The sequence below is a fragment of the Balaenoptera ricei genome, chromosome 14 (assembly GCF_028023285.1).
Source record: "Balaenoptera ricei isolate mBalRic1 chromosome 14, mBalRic1.hap2, whole genome shotgun sequence".
NCBI lineage: Eukaryota > Metazoa > Chordata > Mammalia > Artiodactyla > Balaenopteridae > Balaenoptera > Balaenoptera ricei.
In genome coordinates this window covers 19,142,346-19,162,049 of record NC_082652.1, presented here as the reverse complement: position 1 = coordinate 19,162,049, position 19,704 = coordinate 19,142,346, and the positions used below count along the sequence as shown (strand labels likewise).

The 19,704-nt window shown below is 44.6% G+C and overlaps 1 protein-coding gene across 7 annotated transcripts in view; it reads left to right on the top strand.

Moving 5' to 3' along the window:
* Positions 1-19,704, top strand: part of USP30 (ubiquitin specific peptidase 30) — a 28,257-nt gene that overhangs the window by 3,491 nt on the left and 5,062 nt on the right. For 4 of the 7 annotated variants that reach the window (XM_059893889.1, XM_059893883.1, XM_059893888.1 and 1 more), the window contains 7 exons: positions 706-888; positions 6,817-6,920; positions 11,643-11,741; positions 12,488-12,533; positions 13,663-13,757; positions 18,289-18,348; positions 18,837-18,923. In XM_059893889.1, the coding sequence (XP_059749872.1) occupies positions 706-888; positions 6,817-6,920; positions 11,643-11,741; positions 12,488-12,533; positions 13,663-13,757; positions 18,289-18,348; positions 18,837-18,923 (674 nt within the window). The remainder of the gene's footprint in view (positions 1-705; positions 889-6,816; positions 6,921-11,642; positions 11,742-12,487; positions 12,534-13,662; positions 13,758-18,288; positions 18,349-18,836; positions 18,924-19,704) is intronic. The other 3 variants (XM_059893884.1, XM_059893886.1, XM_059893885.1) reach the window with 3 other exon arrangements.

Sequence of the window (19,704 nt, the reverse complement as noted above, 5' to 3'; positions counted from 1 at the left end):
TTATATTGATTAAAATTCAGCCAAAATAAATAAATACGTAAAAGGGACAGGTGTAGCAGAATGTTGATCACTGTTAAATCTGGGGATGGTTGTAACTGGGGTTCATTAGATATCTGCTCTTCTTTTGTGCATGTTTGAGAACTCTCATAATAAAAAGTGTTTTTTTTGTTTGTTTTTGTTTTTTAATTTCAGCAGAAGAGGGAAGTATGTCAGATTTTGTTGATCTCTTTGCAGAAGGACTGATCAGAATGGCAGTAGTGGTGTCTTTCCCACTGATTATAAGAACAAAATCATTGTCCTGGGGAACAAGAACAGAACAATTGTTTTCTTCTGTTGTGAGAAACATTGCTTTCTTAACAAAGAAGAGAGAGAGAGTGAGGGAGAGAAAGAGAGAGAGAGGTTACTCAGTGTTTCTGAACATTCAATGGAAGCCAGGCTGTGCCAGACACTCTGGTGCATTTCAGTAGTCACACGCGGCCCGGACTTGTCCTTCTGCGGCTTGCGGTCTCCTGAAGGAGCGGTAGTAGGACTGGGCCTCTGCTAGGACAGGATACCTGGCTCCCTGCTCTCTGTAGATGAGGACTTTCTGAGGTAGGGGTTTTCAGTCCAAGGCCACGGTGCAGGAATTCTGGGTCCCAGATGGGAGGAGAAAAAGGAGATGGTCCAATGTGATGCTCTGTTCTCTCGTTCCCCCCACTTTTTTAGGGCTTGTGCCTGGCCTTGTCAACTTGGGGAACACCTGCTTCATGAACTCCCTGCTGCAAGGCCTGTCTGCCTGCCCCACCTTCATCAAGTGGCTGGAAGAGTTCACCACCCAGTACACCAGGGATCAGAAGGAGTGCCCCCAACACCAGTACTTGTCCTTGACACTGTTGCGCCTCTTGAAAGGTACCTACCTGGAAATGTAAAGGGCGTGCTGTGCACTTTCAAAGCAGCAGCCCAGATGGCAGGCAGAAGGTTAATAGCCTTTGTGTAGAAAAAGATCGTAAGGGCCCAATAGATAGAGACAGGTATTTTTTTTTAAAATCAAATCTGTAATCGTTTATTTTAAAAATTGTCAGTTTAGTAACAGCTTTTTAGGGAAGGAGAAAAATCCACTTCCATTTAAGCATTTCGACTGTAAGAAGTACTCTGGTTTCACAAACATCAAAGTTTGAAAACAAAGAGTGTCTTAGCCTAGGAAATAAGGTAATTCACAAAAGGAATAATACAAATTGTATTTAGATAGATACAGAATGCATCTAACAAACAAAATAAGCAATTTGGCCATCATCAAAGAAATGTAAATAACGTAATAGTGAGGTACCATTTTTTGGCCTGTCAGCAAAGACTGGAAAATCCACAATCCTGACCAGCTGTTGGGTGACACCTTCATACGTGCTGGTGGTGGTGTAACTTGGGGCAGCCTTTCTGGAAAACAGTGGAACCACACAGTAATAGCTTGCAAAATGTTCAGTACCATTTGACCAAGTAATTGGTGGACCATGATTTACACTAGCCTGCAGTGGCGTTCTCAGGGCAAACAAGTGTGGGAATGGCCCAATACTGGCCCCAAGCTTGGAGAGTCACAGTGTACACGGGCTTGGTAAAGGTTTTAAGAAGCCACCAATCTAACTTCATTTTGAAACCACTTTTTTTGACTGTAGAACTGGGTTTCCTCCTGTAGCATCTGGACAACCCCACACGCAGATACCAAAATCTGCAGATGCTCAAGTCCCTTATATGAAATGGTGTAGTGTTTGTGTATAACCTACCTACCTCCTCCCATAAACTTTAAATCATCTCTATGTTACTTATAATACCTGATACAATGTAAATACTATGTAAATAGTTGCCGGTGCCTAGAATGCTATGTAAATAGTTGCCGGTGCCTGGCAAATTCAAATTTTGCTTTGGGGAACTTTCTGGAATTTGTTTTCCTGAGTATTTTCTTTTATTTGGGCTACACTGTGCAGCGGGATCTTAGTTCCCCTACTAGGGATTGAACCTGGGCCCCTGGCAGTGGAAGCACGGAGTCTTAACCACTGGACCGCCAGGGAATTCCCTTCCTAAGTATTTTCAATCCTTGGTTGAATCTGAGGATGCGGAACCAGTGGGTATGGATGGCTGACTGTATGTGCAAAGATCTCCAACACCTAGTGGTAATGGGGGGAAAAAGGAAAGAATATGGTTATCCAGCAGTGGAATGATTAAGCAATCAATGGAATGTTGCATAGCCATTAAGAATCATCTTTATGAATGGTTTTGTTTTGCTTTTAATTTGGGAGAGGGCATAGGCTATTCTATTAAGTTTGAAAGAGTGAGGTACGAAATATGGTATAATTTTACTTCAGCCAAAGCAAAAATTTCCACAGAAAAAAGCTGGACAGAAAAAGCCAAAATGTTAGCCATGGCTATTTTGGCATGGTGCAGGTGACAGTTTAAAAACATGAAAAAAAAAAAAAAACTACTAAAATTTTCAATAATCGTGTATTACTCACATAGAAAAAAAAATTGGATTTTAAAAACACTCAGCTAAATATTGCTTCACTGAGGTATGATCTCAGCTTGACACAGAAACCTTTATGAAAAGTAAGTTCTGCTCTTCTGTATAAGAGGCAACTTGAAAATAATTTCTTTTACTGCCCTGTTTAAAAAAAAAAAAATACCATCCCAAACACTGTGTGAAGAACTGACACGTCCACATAGGTGTCATAATGTAGGGTTAGGTGTTGTCCTCCCATTATATCCTTCCTTCTCTGCTTCTGATTCTAAGTGTCTTTTATTTTGGTTTTTAGAAATAGTTTTTAATTATATAAGTAATGCATGAGTAAATTCTTCTTGTTAAAAAATTAAAGCATTACAGATAAGGCTAAAATTCTCTTTATCACTACACCGGTCCGGCTCCCCTCCTTCCTTCCCAAAAGTAAAAGATAAGTGTAACCTTCCAGACCATTTTCTGTGCATTTAACTATGTTTCTAAGTACCCACAGAAATGATATATTGTTTTGTTTGTTTTTTCATGACCAAGTAACGTGATATGTATTAGAAAAATGGCCATTTCAGTACTTGTAGCTCTACCTCTCATTCACCGTTTTTTTTTTTCTTTTTGTGAGTTTACTGGTCTCATGTATTTTGTCTTCTGTGAACTGCCAACTCATATCCTTTGCCCATTTTTAAAAATTGAGGTAAAATATTCATAGTGTAAAATTTACCACCATAACCATTTTCAAGTAAACAGTTCTGTAGTATTAAGTATATTCACATTGTTGCGCAACCATGACCACTATTCATCTCCAGAAAGTTTGCATCTTCCCGTATTGCAACTCTGTATCCATTAAACAATAACTTCCATTTTCCACTACCCCCAGACCCTGGTAACTACTATTCTATTTTCTGTCTCTATGAGTTTGACTATGTACCATATTTAAGTGGAATCATACAATATTTGTCCTTTTATGTCTGGTTTGTTTCACTTAGCATAATGTCCTTGAGGTTCATCCACATTGTAGCATGTGTCAGAATTTCATTCCTTTTTAAGGCTGAATATGAGTAATATTCCACTGTGTGTGTATATGTATGTATATACACACTACATTTTGTTTATCCATTTATAGGTCAGTGGACGTTTGGGTTGTTTCCACCTTTTGGCCATTGTGAATAATGCTGCTATGGACACTGGTGTACAGATATCTGTTCAAGCCCGTGCTTTTAATTTTGGGGGGTATAGACCCAGAAGTGGAATTGCTGGATCAAATGGTAATTCTGTTTACTATTTTGAGGAATCACCATACGCTTTCCATAGCAGCTTTGGCATTTTACATTCCCACCAGCAGTGCACAAATGTTCCAGTTCTCCACATCCTCACCAGCACTTGTTATTGTCTGTCTTTTTTTGTTGTTGTTGTTGTTAAATGGTCTTATATTTGCGTTTTTATTTTTTAAATTTATTTATTTATTTTAAATGGAAGCTTTATTTATTTATTTATTTTTGGCTGTGTTGGGTCTTCGTTTCTGTGCGAGGGCTTTCTCCAGTTGCGGCGAGCGGGGGCCACTCTTCATCGCGGTGCGCGGGCCTCTCACTATCGCGGCCTCTCTTGTTGCGGAGCACAGGCTCCAGACGCGCAGGCTCAGTAATTGTGGCTCACGGGCCCAGCTGCTCCGCGGCACGTGGGATCTTCCCAGACCAGGGCTCGAACCCGTGTCCCCTGCATTGGCAGGCAGACTCTCAACCACTGTGCCACCAGGGAAGCCCTGTCTGTCTTTTTGATGGGTGTGAAAGTGATATCTCATTGTGGTCTTGATTTGCATTTCCCTAATCATAGGTTATGTTGAGCATCTTTTCATGTGTTTATTGGCCATTTCTAGGTTTTTTTTGTGTTTTTGTAATGAAATGTCTATTCAGATCTTTTGTCCACTTTTTAATTTGGTTTTCAGTATTTTTGTTGTTGTTGAGTTTTAGGAGTTCCTTATATATTTTGGCTCTCAGGCCCTTATCAAACATGTGATTTACAAACGTCACGCACCCTTACAGCTGCCTAGCATCCATAACCGCGAGATATCCCGGTTTACTTAGCCCTTTGCTTCCGGCGCCTTGTCTACGTAAACAGGCTGCAGTGAACATCCTGGTACGTGCCCATCGTGCACATAGGCACCTCTTCCCCTGGGGTAGATCCTGAGAAAGTCACACTGCTGGATTGTAGGGTACGAAAATTAGTAGACATCGCCACATTGCCACACAGCATTGTAGGCAAAATTGGGCTGAAGGGGACATTCAGATTTTCCTTGGGAGGGTAAAAGCTAACAGAAGGGCTGCCTGGGAATGTAGGAGGAAGAAGGAAGGAACAGTACCTCTCCTGATGGGTCTCCTTCATACTGGAGGGTAAAGGTCTGACCTCAGGGTTTATTTGCACTGATAACTGGCTACTGGCCGCCAACGCTGCTGCTTCTCCACCACAGGTCACCACCCACGGCACCAGCCATGTTCCGACAGGGGTGGCGTTGGCAATGTTCAGACCCTCCAGAGTCAGAGCCTGAAGTATTCAGAGCCATCTCTCAAGTTCACTGACTGCAAATCAAGGAGGAGAAACAGGCTGGCTTAGTTTATCTGGAGAATCGCTGAACTCCCAGAAACTGCATTGAGAGGGCAGGCTCCTGTATTTTTATCTCCTCTGCACTAGCAGTACTGGCCCAGTGTGATATACTGGTCCATAATAATATGCTATGGGACGGGGGATGGTCAAGATCAGGAATCAACAAACTATGGCCCTTGGGCCAAATTTGGCCTACCGCCTGTTTTTTTTTGTTTCTTCTTTTAAATGACTTTATTTATTTATTTATTTTTGGCTGCATTGGGTCTTTGTTGCTGCGTGTGGGCTTTCTATAGTTGCGGCAAGCGGGGGCTACTCTTCGTTGTGGTGCGCGGGCTTCTCATTGTGGTGGCTTCTCTTGTTGTGGAGCAAGGCGCGCGGCTTGTTGTTGTGGCTCTAGGCGCACGGACTTCAGTAGTTGTGGCACGTGGGCTCAGTAGTTGTGGCTCACGGGCTCTAGAGTGCAAGCACAGTAGTTGTGGCGCACGGGCTTAGTTGCTCCGCGGCATGTGGGATCTTCCTGGACCAGGGCTCGAACCCGTGTCGCCTGCTTGGCAGGCGGATTCTTAACCACTGCACCACCAGGGAAGTCCCACCGCCTGTTTTTGTGAATAAAGTTTTATTGAAACACAGCCATGGCCATTTGTTTACATATTATCTATGTAATATGTAATATTACATATTATTTATCTGTCATCTATGGCTGCTTTTTGTGCTACATTGGCAGAGATGAGTAGTTGCTACAGACACCTGCAAAGCCTAAAATGTTTACTAGATGACCCCTTCCAGAAAAAGTTTGCCAACCCTGATCTAGATGTAATTGTAATATAAATTCATAAGCCCATCAGATTTTATTTTTGTCTATTAGGCTTGATTCTACCTTGATTGAAAAGAAAACCACTCAGAAGACGTTTTCAGGCTGCCTCATAGAGCTTGATGCTTTGCGGTGATAATCAGAAACTCAAATGCAGGGCTTCCCTGGTGGCGCAGTGGTTGAGAATCTGCCTGCCAATGCAGGGAACATGGGTTCGAGCCCTGGTCTGGGAAGATCCCCCATGCTGCGGAGCGGCTGGGCCCGTGAGCCACAATTACTGAACCTGCGTGTCTGGAGCCTGTGCTCCGCAACAAGAGAGGCCGCGATAATGAGAGGCCCACGCACCACGATGAAGAGTGGCCCCCACTTGCCACAACTAGAGAGAGCCCTCACACAGAAACGAAGACCCAACACAGCCATAAATAAAATAAATAAATAAATAAATAACCCCCCCCCCCAAAAAAAAAAAAAAAGAAGAAACTCAAATGCAAACAAATCCAAGAGAAGGCCTTATGGCCACAGGAGAGAGTCATGTGGAGGGGGTTAGGGCAGTGAGCGTAGGGTTGGACCAGATGGTTGTTTAAAGGCCCTCCTGTCCCTCAGAGTTGTGAGTTAAGATCATTTTATTCACTACAAATCTTGCAACAGTAAATTTATATTGATGATAGTAATTCAGATATCTGAAAGTCAATTACTTCATTTAAATGCTGCAGCCTCATGAAAAATTACATTCATTCGACAAACACGAAGTGTCTACTAGTGTACTAAGCATTGGGTAAGGCTACAAGGAAGAATAATGAAAGAGATATAATTCCAAGGTGAATTTTACAGTCCTTACATTTTTAATTAGCTTTGACACGTTGTGCTGTGCAGGTTTTCTGGTTAGTTGTTGTGCTGGTTCACTTAATAACTGTGCTTCCTTTTTTGTTCCCAGCTTTATCCTGCCAAGAAGTCACTGATGAAGAGGTCTTGGATGCAAGCTGCTTGTTGGACGTCTTAAGAATGTACAGATGGCAGATCTCTTCGTTTGAAGAGCAGGTGAACACAACATTCAAAGCAGGTTTCCTTGGAGAATCTTTCCCACTAATGAGGTGGGGCCTGAGCTCCAGAAACAGCTGCATTGCTGCAGCGGGAAGAATAAACGCCAGCATTGACCTTGCAGTTGTCTGCCCTGCGTGGACATTTCTGTGACATTTTAGACAGCCTTAGTGTCCTGAGACCAGATTGTGAACTTTATTCCTGCTCTCACGATCAGGGGAGAGGGAAGGTTCACAGGATAGGGCCTGAGCACACAGCTGCCAAAGAGGGAAAATCTTTTTAGTTCTTGAGTGACTTTGCATTTCAGTGGATGGTGGGGACATCTGGGGCCTATTAGAGAGAGGCAGGTGGCTTTACCTTAGAGGATCAGAGGTTCAGGTGAGACTGTTTTTTAGACTATACCTTCATTAAAAAAAAAAAAAAATCAGTCTTCGGAGGCTGGCTTAAAGTGGCTGCAAACCTTGAGCAGCTGTCGTATGCAGTCCCAGGGCCTTCCTCCGGCCACTCCCGCCCCCCTTTTCCACGACTACAGCTTCCTTGTCTTCTTTGGTACTGGCCACCCTCCTCCTCTTCCCCAGAGGACGAGGCTGAGGCTGAGAGAGTGAAGTTCTAGGGACCGAAAATTTCGCTTCCGTTGCTGTACACTTCCGGCGGTCCATCCCCGCTGCCACATTTCCAGGCTGGCCCTGGGCAGCGCTGGGTTGGCTGCTTCTGCCTCCCCCAGGTAGCCCCTGGACCAGAGCCCCTGGGCTCCCAGAACTGTGGGGCTGAAGCCGGAGGCATGTAAAAACGGAGAAGTGAGGCGGGAAGGCTTCCTCTCTCCCCTCTTCTTTAGAGATGATCTCTGTTTCCACTTTGATCTGAAGGCATGTCTGTGTTACTTCTTAAACACGACGTTGAGAGTATCCTATACTTCCTTACAGCGCTTCTCGATTAATCCATTCTATGTTGAAATAGTTTTCCATTTAGGGAATACTTTTTAAATCCTCCTCTGGTAACTGGAATTATTTAGCTACATTTTACATTTCTCTAAACTGAGAGAGTGACTGAGATTTAGTCCTTAAGAACATCAGATACCTGTTGGCTGAAAAAAAAATGCACAACCTAAAAGTTGAGAGTTAGGTTTTATTTGACTGACGTCCTGAGGACTTAAGCCCGGGAGGCAGCCTCTCAGATAGCTCTGAGGGACTGCTCCCAAGAGGTAAGGGAGGAGGAGGATATATCAAGTGTTTGCAAAAACAAAACCACGTAGTCAGAACATCAAAAGATTACTGTTAATTAAAGAAAAAACAGACATCTCAAGTTAATGAATTTAGCATTTTTCTGTGTAAGGGAAGATGCAAGGGTCTGAGTTCATTGAAATCATTCCTTCGAAGTGCCCCTTAGCTGTCTAGGGCTGGTATCCTGCTTTTCTCCACCTTGAATCCCCTCAGAGGACACAGTAGGGGGCGGCTGCAGGAGCTGATGGCTTGGTGGCCAGCAACGTCCTTTGTTTACTGATATGACAGGCGACATTCTTTGCCCACATTCCTTTTCTAAGTCCTGCTCTTCTGTCAAGGACCCACTTAAGTCCCAGCTGCTCCTGGGGAGTATTTCCAGTGTCTGACACTGAGCCGCAGAGTGCCGTAGTGTGCATGGGAAGGAGAAAGCATGTCTCTCTCTGGTTCTGTTCCTCTTTGAAGGTATCCAGAGCGTCTAGCGTGGGGCCTTGTCCACACCTTCACTATTAATGATCTGGTCATCCAACCACTTTTCAGTGTCTAAAGCTAGAGCTGTCGGGTGCTTTGGACCAGGTATGTGAATTATCTGATTGGATCCTCACCACAGCCCTGTAAGGAGTTACTGTTACTATCCCCATTTTACAGATGAGAACACTGAGGTTCAGAGCAGTCAGGTGACTTGCCCAAAGTCACACAGCTATTTGAGTGACAGAGCCAGGATTCAAGCCAGTCTGGCACTAAAGTGGCTGCTCTTCAGCTCTTCTGCGATACTGTTCCTTTTCTCAAGGCCAAGTAGTCACGTGGCTGACGGTGACGGAATAGGTTTTGGATCCGACTCCGTCCTGTCTTGGGATTTTTCTCTGTGGTGGACCCTTGCTCATGCTTCACGGGCTGGCCCAGATGCCTGGTCTGTCAGGGCTCCCCGAGCCTTGCAGGAAGAGATGATCCTCCCTCAGCTCCACGTCCAGGGCTCATTGGTCATAACAGGGCCATAGCATTGCACTGCTAGACAGTAGCAAGGCTGCCGTGTCTGCCCCTGGGTTGTGAGTCCCTGAGGGCAAGAGCCTTGCCTTACTTACCTTTGACTCTCCATCACTCTCTCGCCAACTGCTGGTCATAGCCTCAGAGGGGATTCATTTATACGTGCAACAAATACTTACTGAATGCCGGCCTCGGGAAGGGCCTGCTGAGGGCGCTGGGTGGTAGCAGCAAGCGTGACTTGCAGGGGCCCTGCGCTCAAGGAGCTCACGGTGTAGTGAGGGTGGGGCTGCTGACCGTCCACAGGTAACCTTAACGTGTGCTAAGAAGGTGATGTGAGAAAGTGTGGGAGGACGGGCGGTGAGAGGAAGGCGGCAGGGGGACTCCTTTAGAGGGGGCGGCTTCTCTAGAGACCTGAGGTTTCAGCTGAGACCTGGAGTCTAAAGAGGAGCGAGGCCCGGGTGCTGTGGGCGCAGTGTGCCAGCCGGAGGAGCAAAGCCGGGGCGAAAGCCTCGAGCAGCTGCAAGGACGCCGCGTTTGGAGAAGCGCGGGAAGGGCAGGGCAAGCAGTGGAGAGGGGGGCTGTGAGGAGTGCAGGGCCTGGGAGGCCGAGGGCCGGGGCTGGGCTTCTGCCCTGCGTCCGGGGGAGCCACTCGGAGCTTTGACAGGGGGCTGCTTTGGCCCCACCTAACCTGTGAACGGGACCACGCCGGCCTCTGTGTACAGCAGGCGTGCAGGGGGGCAGGACGGGAGCAGAGAGGAAAGCTGGGAGGCCGTGCAGACACCCAGGCCGGAGAGGGTCCGGCTCAGACTGGGGCCGAGGCAGGGCAGATGGAGAGACCTCAGGGATTCAGCGGGTGTTTCGGAGGGAGAGCCTGCAGGGCCGCTGCTGAATGGCCAGGGCTGAGGTTAGGTCAGGGAGGGCTGGTGAGGGAGGGTTCCCTGAGGAGCCCTGAAGGATGAGAGAGAGGCGGCCGCGTGAAGACCCGGGCCTGAGGTGGGGGCCGGCTTGGCGCATTCATGGAGCAAGAGGAGGCCAGGGACTGGGGCACAGCGAGTGGGGGAGAGGGTTCTAGGGGCCGGGGCGTGTCAGGGCTGGTCAGCTAGCTAAGAAGGGAGCCATTTACTGCAGCGGTGGAGGCCATCGGGAGGCTGAAAGCAGAAAAGTCATTTGCCTTTAAAAACAGATTGCTTTGGTGACTGTGGACGGAGCCAAGAGTGGCAGCCAGTGAGGATCAGCCGCGTCAGAGTTCAGGGCGCACGGGCTGCCCACCCCAGGGGAGTCGGGGTGGCTTTGGCTTTGGGGAGAGGGGCGTTTGAGTTGATCTTTAAAAAGTAGTCCCCTGTGGGCTTCCCTGGTGGCGCAGTGGTTGGGAGTCCGCCTGCCAATGCAGGGGACATGGGTTCGTGCCCCGGTCCGGGAAGATCCCACATGCCACGGAGCAGTTAACGCATGTGAGCCACAACTACTGAGCCTGCGCGTCTGGAGCCTGTGCTCCGCAACAAGAGAGGCCGCGACAGTGAGAGGCCCGCGCACCGCGATGAAGAGTGGCCCCCGCTCGCCACAACTGGAGAGAGCCCTTGCACAGAGGCAAGGACCCAACACAGCCAAAAATAAATAAATGGATAAATGAATTTATAAGAAAAAAAAAAAAAAAAAGTAGTCCCCTGCCACATGAGGCAGCAACTCTGCTTCTGGGTGTTCGCCCGGAAGAGCTGACAGCGGGGACTCAGATATTCGCGTAGCCCTGTTCGCAGCAGCATCGTTCACGACAGCTGCAAGGCGGAAGCAGCTCACCCGCCCATCCATGGCTGATGGATGAACAAGATGTGATAGGTGTACATAGTGGAGTTATTACTCAGCCTTTGAAAGGAAGGAAATTCTGCGCTGCATCATAGATGAATCGGCATATTGTGCTAAGTGAAACAAGTCAGTCACAAAAGGACAGATACTGTATGATTCCACTTATCTGAGGATAAGCGGAATTCATAGACAACAGAGTAGAACAGTGGGTGCCGAGGGGTGGGGGCGGATTGGAGAGTTAGTGTTTAGTGGGCGTGGAGTTTCCACTTGGGAAGATGAAAAAAGTTCTGAAGATGGACGGTGGTGATGGTAGCACAACAATGTGAATGTGCTTAATGCCAATGAGCTGTACACGTAAAAAGCTTAAATTGGATGAGTGCTTTACCACAATGAAAAAAAAACAGTAGTCAGGTAGAGCAGAGGTCAGAACTACCTCAGTAAAGCTAAAACAGGCTCAGAGATGGCTCAGATCAGCGTGAAGCCTGCCCACCCAGCATTCTTTCCTTCTCTCTCCCCTTGGGCCTCTCAGTTGAGGGCCTTTACTCGTGAAAATGTCTAGGATGTAACCATTTCCATTTAACGCACTGGGCCTTGAGAAGGTGGAAAGCAAATTCTGCCCACCTTAGCCATAGGGGGTCTTCCTGGTGGTCCACACAGGGGTGGTTCGGACGTTGCCGCGGCCTCTTCGGGCCACTCTGAAGAATGCTTTGCCCTTTGACAGGACGCTCATGAGTTATTCCATGTCATTACCTCGTCTTTGGAGGATGAGCGGGACCACCAGCCCCGGGTCACACATCTGTTTGATGTGCATTCCCTAGAGGTAAACCATTAACACTCTCAATACAGTGAATGCGGTCTGTGCATATTGAACAGGTACAGGGAATACAAATGTAATTTTCGTGTAACTTTAAACTCAAAAGTAAGATTTGATAAAAACCCAGTAGTGGGAGTGAGGCCGGGGGAGGGTCTTAAACGTCACACTTGGCAGTTGGTGACTTTGGTTAGGGATGTCAAGCTCTTAAAAACGATTCCTTGCTGCAATTTGTGTTGGGCTTGAGATGAAAGAATGTATTTTTTCCCCCCTATTTAATACAGGAGAACAAGGAGCCACAGGAATGCTAAATGAATCTTATTTCCCTGGCACATTATAAATGTTAGGGAGTTGATAAAAGTTAATTAGTAAAAGGGGGGGAATATTCCAGAGAGGCAGTATGTTCAGTTGCATTTGGTGAAGGAACAGGTACAGTGACCAACCAGAGAGCATAATTAAGGCCCCTTTTAGGAAGCTTGGTTTAAAGTTGATTTTGAGGGACTTCCCTGGTGGTCCAGTGGTTAAGCCTCCGTGCTTCTAAGGCAGAGGGCTCGGGTTCGATCCCTGGTCAGGGAGCTAAGATCCCACGTGCCGAGCGGCGTGGCCAAAAAGTAAAAAAATATATAAATAAATAGAGTTGATTTTGAGCTGTGCAGTCAGCACAGAAACTTGTGAGATTTAAGAGTGGGGTGAGGGTGGGTGATCAGAGAGATTGCACTAGGGTTTTCAGCCTCTTTCTTTTTCTTGCCCTACAGCAGCAGTCAGAAGTGACTCCCAGACAGATCACCTGCCGCACCAGAGGTAGTCACTTTCCATTGAACTATAACACGTGAGATGTGTACTTTTTAGATGTGACAATAATTTGCTTTATGTTTTCTAAAAATAATGTTTTTTCTGGTGACACGCATTCTGACTTGGAGTGTGTGTACTTGAAAGGAACTTGTGTTGTGGAAACAGTTTTAAACTGTCCCCCTGGTGAACATCTTGAATTGTTCCATCACACCCGAGCCCTGCTCAGTTTCCTCTGAACGGACTTATTTCTCCCTCAAACTAGGGTTTTTCTTTACCTTCTTGAATTGGTCCTCCGGTGAACTTAATAAGCTGAAACTGCCGTGTCCTCAGCATTTACACTTTGGCCAACTATTCCTGCAAATGATCCCTTCCTCCTTAGAAGGAAATTATTGTTTTCTTAACACTTAAAAAAAAAATGACGTGTCAATTCCTTTGCACACTGGCAGTAATGAGAACAGTTCTCTTTTGGGTCCATACCGTGTGCCAGGCACCGTAATATCTCATTTAAGCCTCCCAACAGCTCTATGAAGTTGGCGGTATGGAGGAGAGTGGGGTCATAATTATCCCCATTTCCGGCAAACTGAGGCTTACAGGGATGAAGTCTCTGGCTCTGGGTCACATGGCTAATAAGCAAAGCCAGGACCCGGCCCAGGCTGGCCTGACTTGGAGCCCGTGGTTCCAACTAGCACACCACGCTGCTGTGTTTATTCCGCTAGCCCCCGTCCTGTTCCCCCCAAAACTCGCATTTTTCAGAACCTGCTTATTCTGATGATTTCAGAAGTTTATCTCACTTTATGGAATGTTCACCAGTGGTATCATTCTTGTGACATCTCAAACATTTGAAGCAAATGTTTGTAAAAAGACGTTCTCAAACACAAATTTCTTTTTTAAATGTGGCTGTACCTATTATATAGAAACCACATTTAAGGACCTGTGTAAATTCTCCTGTGAAGGGAACTGGTTGTCTTTTTGATGGATTTCAATAAGGGAAGCTCTTTCAGTTTCCTTTTCAGGAACTTTTTAAAATTTTTTTTCTAAAGAAGGTGTGTCTACCACATACTAATAAGAAGGGGGGTGAATTTTGAGGTCGGTGCCAGTGGGCTAGAGGTGGCCTTTCAAAAGGTGTTCTGTATTCCAGGGTCACCTCATCCCACATCCAACCACTGGAAGTCCCAGCATCCTTTTCATGGAAGACTTACTAGTAACATGGTCTGCAAACACTGTGAGCACCAGGTAAATACAATACCAATACTTGATATTTTCTGGCAAGGTTTTATTTAAGTTAAGATTCATGAAGGATCCAGAGCATGGGGACTGACATTGGTGTCTGGCTTTTGTGATTTTTCTGGGGTCTGTAGGCTTGGTGGACCGACTGCCCACCCTTGGTCAGTGCTGACATATCAGTTGATTCTCAGATGGCATCTTCTGTACCAAGAGCAGCAGACCCATTGTGATTGGCAGGGTTTTGAGTCCTAAGGTTGGGTCTATACCCATGGTGAACACAACAGATTCTAGGGCTGGTTTTTTGGTGTGTGTGTGTGTGTGTGTGTGTGTGTGTGTGTGTGTGTTTTGCTTTTGAGATTTTAAATTTTTATTATGCAGAATTTTGAGCATGATGCAAAAATAGAGAATTGTACAACTGTCACCTCAGTCAATTTTAGAATATTTTTCATCACCCACCCCTCGTTCCCGCACACACAAAAAAACCACCCCTGTACCCATTAGCAGTCATTTCTCATTTCTCCCCACACTCTGTCAGCCCTAGGAAACCACTAATCTACTTTCTGTCTCTATATAATTTGTCTATTCTGGATGTTTCATATAAATGGAATCATATAATATATGGTGCTTTGAGACTAGCTTCTTTCACTCAGCATAATGTTTTCAGGGTTCTTCCACATGTTGTAGCATGTATCAGTACTTCATTCCTGTTTATTACCAAATAATATTCCATTGTATGGATAGACCACATTTTGTTTATCCATTCGTCAGCTGATGGACATTTGGGTTGTTTTCTCTTTTGCCTCATCTCAAATCTTAAGAAACAAATATTTGGTGTTTCATAATTAAGTATGATGTTTTCTTTGAGTTTTCATATTCTCCTTTTATCACACTGAGAAAGTTCTTTTCTATTCCTAGTTTGCTGAGAGTTTTTATCATGACTAATAATTGGATTTTGTCTTGCTTTTTCTACATATATTGAGATGATCTTTTTTTTTTCTTTTATTCTGTTAATATGGTGAATTACAGTGATTGATTTTTCTAATGTTAAACTACCTTTGTGTTTCTGGGATAAATTTCATTTTATTGTGATGTCATTCTTTTTATATATTACTAGATTTGATTTGCTAACATTTTCTGAAGGCTATTCGTGGTTTATGTTTATGATTTTCTTGTAATGTCTTTCTCAGGTTATATTATAATGGTTATGCTAGCCTCATAAAATAAGCTGGGAAGTATTCCTGCCTCTGTTTCCTCAAGGTCTTTGGGTAATATTGGTATTGCTTTTTCCTTAAGTGTTTGCTGGAATTTGTTTCTTTTTCTTTCTATAGTTCTATTTTTGCTGAATTTCTTTTGAGACTTTGCTATTAGGCACATACACATGAATTAATTATGATGAGTTGACTCTTATTGTCGTGATGAAATGTCCCTCTTTATCTCTAGGAAGACTCCTTGTCTGGAAGTCTATTTTGTCTGTTTCTATGGTATGTCTCTTTCTGTGCTCTTATTTTTGACCTATCTTTTGTCTTTGTATTTAAAGTGTGGCTTTTGTAGACAGCATATAATCGGGTCTTGCCTTTTTATCCAGCTTCCTATCTGCCTTTTAATCGGTGTGTTTAGTCCATTTACATTTAACATAGGTATTTATAGGGTGGATTTAGGTCTGCTGTTTTACCGTTTGTTTTCTACTTGTCTCACATAGTTTTTGTTTCTCTGTTCCTCCATTCCTCCCTTCTTTTGGGTTAATTGAATACTTTTTAGTATTCCATTGTAATTCCTCTGTTAGCTTTGTAGCTACACTTTTTTTACATTTGTGTGTGTGTGATTACATCATGCAGCGTTAACTTATCACAGTTTATTTAGAGTTAATATCATATTCCTTTGTGTAAAATGTAGGAACATTATGAAAGTATAGTTCTCTTACCCCATCTTTTGTGCTTTGTCGTATATATTCTTTACATCTACATACATTATAAACCCCACAACACTGTCATAAAAATTTTTGCTCTAAACAGTTATATGTGTTTAAAAGAAATTAAAAGAAAAAAATTTCACATTTACCATTTTCAGTATTCCTCAGTGCTTTCTGTAGATCCAGGTCCATTTGATGTTTTTTTCCCTTCAGTCTAAAAATATTCCTTTACCATTTCTTGCAGGTCTGTTGACAAATTCACTTAGATTTCATTTATATAAAAAGGTTCTTGTTTTGCCCTTCTTCTTTTTGAAGACTGGTTTGGCTGCGTATAGAATTTTGGGTTGACAGTGTTGCTGTTGTTTTGGTTTGGTTACATTTATGTACATTTATGCTTTTCACCAACTTTGAACATTTTTTTGGCCATTATTTTTTTCAAAAAAATGTATGCCCCATTCTCGACTTGTTAGTCCATTTGATATTGTCCCTCAGGGTCACTCAGGGTCACTCAGGCTTGGTTCTTTTTTCTTCAGTCTTTCTCCTCCGTGTCCTTCAATTTAGATAATTTCTATTGACCTATCTTCAAATTTACTGACTGTCTTTTCCATCTTCAATCTCTGTTTGCTTGCCCAGTGAATTTTTCATTTGAGTTATTGTTCCTTTTAATTATATATTTCTTTTGGTTCTCTATAATTTCCATTTCTCTGCTGAGATTCTCTATTTGTCCTCCGCTAGATCTAAATAACTCTCTCTTCCTTTTTGTCCTTGAGCGTATTTTTTTTTTAATTTATTTACTTATTTATTTATTTTTGGCTGCGTTGGGTCTTCGTTGCTGTGCGTGGGCTTTCTCTAGCTACAGCGAGTGGGGACTACTCTTCGTTGCGGTGTGCAGGCTTCTCATTACAGTGGCTTCTCTTGTTGCAGAGCACGGGCTCTAGGCACGGGCTTCAGTAGTTGTGGCACGTGGGCTCAGTAGCTCCGTGGCATGTGGGATCTTCCCGGACCAGGGCTCAAACCCGTGTCCCCTGCATTGGCAGGCGGATTCTTAACCATTGTGCCACCAGGGAAGTCCCCTTGAGCATATTTATGATACTTCTTTAGGGTCCTTGTGCTAATTTCACCATCCAGGTCATCACCTCCTCTTCCCTACACACCATGGGTCACACTTTCTTCTTTCTTTGTTCTGTATGTCTAGTAATTTTTTAATATTGACACTGTAGTAGAGACTCTGGATTCTGGTATGTCTCTCTGAGAAATAATGAATTCTGTTCTAGCAGGCGGTTGCCTTGGCTGAGCTCAAACTCCAAACCCCATCTCTCCCAACAATGGGCGGCAGAACCTCTGCTCAGTTTTCTCAGCCTCCAGCCGCAGCTTCTTGCTGAGTCCCTGGAGCCTCTTCCGTGTCTGTGTGCTTTAGGGATCAGCCATGGAATCAGGCAGGGTTTATACACAGATTTTAGGGCTTATCCTCTCTTGGCTCCTCTCTTTCTGGGATTTCCTCCAGCCTCTGTACCAGCCCTGAACTCTGTCTTCTGACACCTTAATCCTGTAAGACTGCTGCTTTTTCCCACCCAACACTGAACTGCATGGATTAGGGGGTACCCTCAGGCAAAGAAGCCACACAGTACAAATCTCACCCACGGAGGTCCTGTTTCTCCAAGAATTGACTTCTTCTCCATTTCTTCCTGCTTTTGGTAGCCCTCCAGTTGTTCAAATTGTTTTGTTTTGGTCCAGATTTTACAACTGTTACTATGTCAAGGAGAGTTAGTCTAGCCAACCTACCGTGCCATCATCGAAAGCAGGAACTCTTTTTTTTTTTTTTTTTTAATATATTTATTTATTTATTTATGGCTGTGTTGTGTCCTCATTGCTGCATGCAGGCTTTCTCTAGTTGTGGCGAGTGGGGCTACTCTTCGTTGCAGTGCGCGGGCTTCTCATTGCGGTGGCTTCTCTTGTTGTGGAGCACGGGCTCTAGAGCGCAGGCTTAGTAGATGTGGCGCATGGGCTTAGTCACTCCATGGCATGTGTGATCTTCCCGGACCAGGGCTTGAACCTGTGTCCCCTGCATTGGCGGGCAGATTCTTAACCACTGCGCCACCAGGGAAGTCCGAAAGCAGGAACTCTTAACCCTGTTTTATCATTTGTTGTTTTGGGGCTTTTTTTGCAGCTAATAATATAACATGCACATCTTTCCATATAATCATGTATAGTTCTACTACACTATTTTTAATATAGTATTCCATTCTATAATATATGGACATGATATAATTTATTTAATCATTCCCTAGAATTTTCACCAATTCTCATTTTGCTGTCATAAATGATGCTGTGATAACCACATCCTTGTAGTTATGTTATCCATGGTTATTTCCTTAGGATAAAAATCCCAAAATTGCTGGGTCAGGTATGCTATTGTATAGTTTTTCCAAGATATCCTTTAGTATTATTGTAGTTCTTATGTTTACAAGGTTGTTCTTAATACAATTTGCTTCTAGGTAAGTACATTATGTTTGACTATGTTACTGTTGGGCATGTAAATATTAAACTGTTTTATAGGCATATATCTTCCCATCTATAAAGCTTTGAATTGAACCTAAGTCCTTTCTGGATTTTCTGCAATATGTGTTTCAGAGTCCCGTTCGATTTGATACCTTCGATAGCCTTTCACTAAGTATTCCAGCTGCCACATGGGTATGTACTGATCTGTGGTTTACTTGAGGTCTGTTTTGGAGACATTTGAATCTGAAAGGGCTCTGAGACATTTCATGTAGCTCAGCTACTACACATGACTCAGACACATGGTTGGTTGAACCCGTCTTAGTTTTAATCTGTGGTACCATGGCCTGTCTTGGGGGGAGAAGGTGGGCATTTTCTCTCTTGCTGCAGAAATTTTGGCTTTTTTGAACACACACACACACATTAGTCTCAAATTCAAAGCTATCTACAAGAACATGGAAGCCCATAACTTTCTGCAGTGTTATGTCCTTATACCCTTGAATCCGTCCATAAGAGCAAATCCAGGATGCTCTGGGCTCCCCATTTGTTCAGGAAACACCCAGTTGTGTCTGTGAAGCTTCACTGCCCGCCTAAGCAGAATAAAGCTCTGGGCTTCACACTGTTAACAGTTTCAGTCTAGCTCTCCTTGAATTGTAATCATGAATGTTCTTCTTGTGCCGTAGGGTCATCCACTGACCCTGGACCACTGCCTTCACCACTTCATCTCGTCGGAATCCGTGCGGGATGTCGTATGTGACAACTGTACGAAGGTATGGCTTTAACCCCAAGTGCCATTTCCCAAGCCGGCTCACGTGTCCTGATACAGCGCTTCCCACACCGTCGGCCCTGAGCTCTGCCGACTACCCCCAGAGGCTCTCTGCAGCCACAGCCACGTCCATCTAAGTTGCTGAGGAAATTGGCAGCCCACGGACCAAATCTTTTTCCCAGATGAGTTTGGTTTCGTCCGCAAAATGTTTAAAGAAAAAAATTTGAATGCCATGCTTTGAGGTGGCACAGGCCCGCTCCAATTCACTGCAGTTGCCTCCGTACCCTCCTGTTTCACATCTGCTTCAGCTGAGCGACCTGCCCGACTCCCCCGAGCAATTAAACATCACCCTCTGAATTAAGAGGAACTGTGGGGGCCAGAAATTTTGAAGACACAGAACGAAACAGATGACATGCTAGTGTCAGTTTCAGTGCGGCCTCTTTACTTCTTTTGCCTCCACGGTCACCATTAGTTAATGACTAAAAGAGTGAAGACAACTCACAGATAATTGGGCAGCTGAGTTCCTTCAGCAGGTGGACGTCAAGTGCCCAGTGAATGCACTTGTAACGCCAGCCTGACCCGCAGCTCTCCCTAGGGGTCCTGTTTCAAGAATTTCTGCAGAGGGCCTTCCCTGGCGGTCCAGTGGTTAGGACTCCGCGCTTTCATTGCCGAGGGCGTGGGTTTGATCCCTGGTCAGGGAACTAAGATCCTGCAAGCTGCGCAACGCTGCCAAAAAAAAAAAAAAAACCCAAAAAAAAAGAATTTCTGCAGAGAGATGTTTCCTT